This window comes from Oncorhynchus tshawytscha, linkage group LG09, assembly GCF_018296145.1.
Source record: "Oncorhynchus tshawytscha isolate Ot180627B linkage group LG09, Otsh_v2.0, whole genome shotgun sequence".
Taxonomy (NCBI): Eukaryota; Metazoa; Chordata; class Actinopteri; order Salmoniformes; family Salmonidae; genus Oncorhynchus; species Oncorhynchus tshawytscha.
The window spans coordinates 18127263-18131733 of NC_056437.1; the positions used below are offsets into that span (position 1 = coordinate 18127263).

The 4471-nt window shown below is 41.0% G+C and overlaps 1 protein-coding gene across 2 annotated transcripts; it reads right to left on the reverse strand.

Moving 5' to 3' along the window:
- Positions 1-763: 763 nt before the first annotated feature.
- Positions 764-4337, reverse strand: LOC112257492 (protein PBDC1). 2 transcript variants are annotated; one of them, XM_024431101.2, is made up of 6 exons: positions 4200-4337; positions 2564-2629; positions 2395-2454; positions 2130-2270; positions 1907-2018; positions 767-1764 (listed from the first exon to the last, which is right to left on the reverse strand). In XM_024431101.2, the coding sequence occupies exons 1-6, from the start codon at positions 4227-4229 to the stop codon at positions 1673-1675; spliced, it is 501 nt and encodes a 166-aa protein (XP_024286869.1). In that variant the 5' UTR covers positions 4230-4337; the 3' UTR covers positions 767-1672. The 2 variants fall into 2 exon arrangements, with proteins under 2 accessions (XP_024286870.1, XP_024286869.1); XM_024431102.2 differs by lacking the exon at positions 2395-2454 and having other exon boundaries at positions 764-1764.
- Between the last annotated feature and the right edge of the window lie 134 nt (positions 4338-4471).

The following is a 4471-nucleotide window of genomic DNA, read 5'->3' on the forward strand; positions in this document are numbered from 1 at the left end:
TTTTCATCAGTACAAACAATAGTACGCACATAAAAACACCATGGGTCCACGCAGCTGTCATACCGCTCAGGAAGGAGACGTGTTCTGTCTCCTAGAGATGAACGTACTTTGGTGCGAAAAGTAATTAAAACTAGTTTTTCAACCACTCCACACATTTCTTGTTAACAAACTATAATTTTGGCAAGTGGGTTAGGACATCTACTTTGTGCATGACACAAGTAACCTTTCCAACAATTGTTTGCAATTCACTATCACAATTCCAGTGGGTCAGAAGTTTACATACACTAAGTTGACTGTGCCTTTAAACAGCTTGGAAAATTACAGAAAATTATGTCATGGCTTTAGAAGCTTCTGATAGGCTTATTAACATCATTTGAGTCAATTAGAGCTGTACCTGTGGATGTATTTCAAGGTACCATGTTCATCTGTACAAACAATAGTACGCAAGTATAAACACCATGGGACCATGCAGCCGTCATACTGCTCAGGAAGGAGACGTGTTCTGTCTCCTAGAGATTAACGTACTTTGGTGCGAAAAGTGCAACTCACTTTTCGCACCAAAGTACGAAAAATTCACCCAAGCTTGTGGAAGGCTACCCGAAATGTTTGACCCAAGTTAAACAATTTAAAGGCAATGCTACCGAATACTAATTGAGTGTATGTAAACTTCTGACCCACTGGGAATGTGATGAAAGAAATAAAAGCTGAAAGTCATTGTCTACTATTATTCTGACATTTCTCATTCTTAAAATAAAGTGGTGATCCTAACTGACCCAAGACAGGGGATTTTTAATAGGATTAAATGTCAGGAATTGTGAAAAACTGAGTTTAAATGTATTTGGCTAAGGTGTATGTAAACGTCTTTCAAATGGCACCGTATTCTCTATAGTGAACCACTTATGACCAGAGTTCTGACTAGCAGTTGTGCACCAAATTAGAAATAGGGTGTTCTTTCAGATTTACCCAGTGTAACCGACTGCATTTGGTGTCTACCTTCAGACTCGCCTCGTCATATATATATATACCATTTGAAAGACGTTTACAACTGTGTACAAGGACATACGCAATCCCAGAAGTGCTTGGCACAAATAAGAGGAAAGCTAATTACATATAGCTACGATGCTCAGTTTAGACATGAGTACACACACACACTTGTGGGATGTGTGTGTGTGTGGAGGGAGGAGGGGTGGACTTCTGGGCCATGTTCAGTAAGCAAATGTTGCAGATAGAAATACTGTGAATTGTTTGTTGTACATATTTATCTTAACGTGCCCTGGGGTGTATTACACAGATTGTTGCAAAACGTTATTCCAAACGGGAAAAGGGTTTCTATTGTAAAAATTCAGGTAGGTCCCTCCATGTTTAGATTTGGTTCTTAAATGTTTTCTGTTGCAAGACGTAAAGAATATACCCCTGCTGAACATGCCCCTGGTCGAGTTTCCAGTAGACCACCTATTTTGTCAACAAGGTGGGTGACCAGAGGAAAAGTTTGTAAGGAGATGGTGTGTCAAGCATTGGGAATGTTTACACTAGTAACCAGGGCTGTTAAAACCTCTGTGTTAAAGGTGGTGGTGGTAGGGTTTATAAAGGGTGTTTGCCTGGTACACAGGGCTGACAACTTTCTCTGTTACTGGGTTAGAGGTTATAGCAGGTTGGGTAATAGGGTATGGGTTTACGAAGGCTGCTTTTTAGCCTGGAAAACAGGGGTGTTGAATCCTTCTCTGTTCCTAGCGATCTCGATGGCAAAGAACTGGATCCTGGTGGCTGCAGGGACAATAAGGTCATTGTTAAATACGCATGATAACTAAAAATCCTGGAGAATATTCATTTAAAAAAGACAGAAGGCCCGCACACTTATGCTCCTAATTAGTGACAACATTTATTGTGTAATAGTGACTGACGATACCAAATATGGTGTTTTCCTCTGTGTAGTCCTTCACACAGTCAAGTCGTAGCAGAGTCCCGTAGTTAAAGTCCTCCACCACTCCGTCAAACTGGTTACAGAATGGACGCCACTTCTATTGATGCCAATACAGAGATGAGGTTAGTTTCTCTCACACACACACTCACTCACTCTTCCTCTGTCCCTCTTTGTATCTCTGACTCCTGTAACACACGTTGTCCTCTACCTCTTTGGCCTCTGCCGTTTTGAGCATGTCTGGGTCCAAGTTCTTAATGTTGAGGTCTGAGAAGGATTCTTTGAAGGATGTATAGATCCGGTCATCCACCGTGGTCAACTTCAGATTACTGGGGTCTACCGACGAGATCAGCTACAGTACACACACATTATTAGCTAGAGGGGAGAGGACTAGATCAGTGCAAAGTGCAATGTGGCTGCTAGTATTGATAATATGCTCCAACTGGTGCAGGTACTTGTGAGTAAGAGAGACTCACATTGAAGTAGATTTCTGCATGATTGTAAGCCTTCATCGCCCACATCACTTCCAGTTGAGGCTAAGACACATGCACCCACACACAGGTTAGCTAACTGACACTACAATTATACTGTGTTGAGTTTGTCAGAGGATGGAAAACCTCAATAGACCGTGTGTTGGCAACTCACATCGTTCCCATAAGACTCAGCTGGTAGAGACAGAGCCTGTGCGGCTGCTGTAGCTCCCTCGACACCCTGAATAACATGATATAACAGAATCATTATCATTACAGTATTACAATTGCTCCTTTACACTAGCTTTGGGACACAACACAGGAGTCTGTATTGGTTGGAGTCCCTGAGATGTGAATCGTTCTGGTGGGTGGCAATGAAAAATAACCCAACCAAAATATAGCTGGCTACACTAAAAAATAATGTCCTGTCAACGAAAGCATATAATCTCTAGGAACTCGATTTACCAGACGTAAAGTGAAATGTGACCCTCAATATTAAATAAAGGTCTGAATCCAACTTTTGTCCGAACTACACCAAGTATGTGGTTTAATGGCAGCCCGCTGTCTAACAGGAATAAAAGTTTGATTCAGACATTTATTTGATAGCGAGGGACACATTTCACTTTACATCTGGTAAATCGAGTTCCTAGAGATGATATGCGTTTGTTAACAGGCATTTACTTTTTGGTGTAGCTGGCTATATTTTGGTAGGGTTATTTTCCATCGCCACCCACCAGAACGATTCACAACTCAGGGAGTACAACCAATACAGACTCCTGTCATAATACCCATAAAACTTAGCAGTCAAACAAGGACATGGTTCTAATTGTTTTTCCATGATTCATTTTCCCCAGAGGATTTTAGCGTGTTTCGTGTTAGGCTTACCCTAGCGTGATGTTTTGTTAACTGTAAATTGTTCTAGGTAGGACAATATAGTCGCCTGTATTTGACATGCTAATTATCTGCTAATGTGGCTGTTATAAAGAACCATGATCTGGGTGAGACTGCAGATTCGAGGCAGAGGTTAGAATCTCTAGATTAACCATATAATGTTAGCTAAATGTAGTAATTAGATTTGCAATATTTCTTAAAATTGATAATTCTGTAAACTGTCTAGTGCAAGTTTTAATGTGACAATACCTGTTAGCAAAGGTGTCCGCTAGAGATGATATGTAGGAGTTTGCAGAAATGTGTAGTTTTGCATGGTCTACTTCGATGCTAATTAGCGTTTTCGAATAAGAGTAAATAGAGCCATATATATATATATGTGTGTGTGTGTCACCTTGTCCGAGAGATATACATGGTTATCAAAACGTCACGCCAGGGTAAGCCTACACGAAACTCAGCCCTTATTTTAGGTGTTCCCTATAGGAAAAGTGAATGGCGGAAAAACGATTGAAACCATTTCCCTGTTTGACCACTAGGTTTTATGGGTATGATCACACCGCCACTCTATATTGTGGTAGGTATTTTCCATCGCCACGGACCAGAACGATTCACAACTCGGGGTAGTCCTACCAATACAGACTGCTGATGTTGTGTCCCAAAGCTACTTCACAGTTCACATCCTAAATAATACGACGAAATGTTGTCATTGGCATTATCAATTCAATATGACTGTTATAGCTGAAGTCTAATAATGGTATTAAAACATGTTCAATTCAATCAATGTTGTTCCCGTTTTAGGAAGAGGCATTACTACAAATAAAAATGCAGCATATACTTTAAGAATTAATATACAGCTACAATCTACCGGTATATGACATGTACATTAAATTCAAATACAGTTATTCAACCGTATGGATTCTCACCAGAGAAGCAAGTCCATTTCCCGACGCCATAGCTGTAAACCCCTGACCCGATTACGTCATATCGTTCTGCTTAAAGGGCCCACGCCTTGTCTCCTTTCCTACATCTGCTGTGACATCTGGGACTGTTTAAAGCTGTTAACCCATGTTGCTTCTTATCCACTTGTTGTCAGTTAGGCTAGGAGAGGGAAGGAGCTGGGGGGAGAGGAGAGTAAAAGAGAGGAGGAGAAGAGAGAGAAGAGAGGACGCACTCACACCCTCCCACCAGTCTCCTC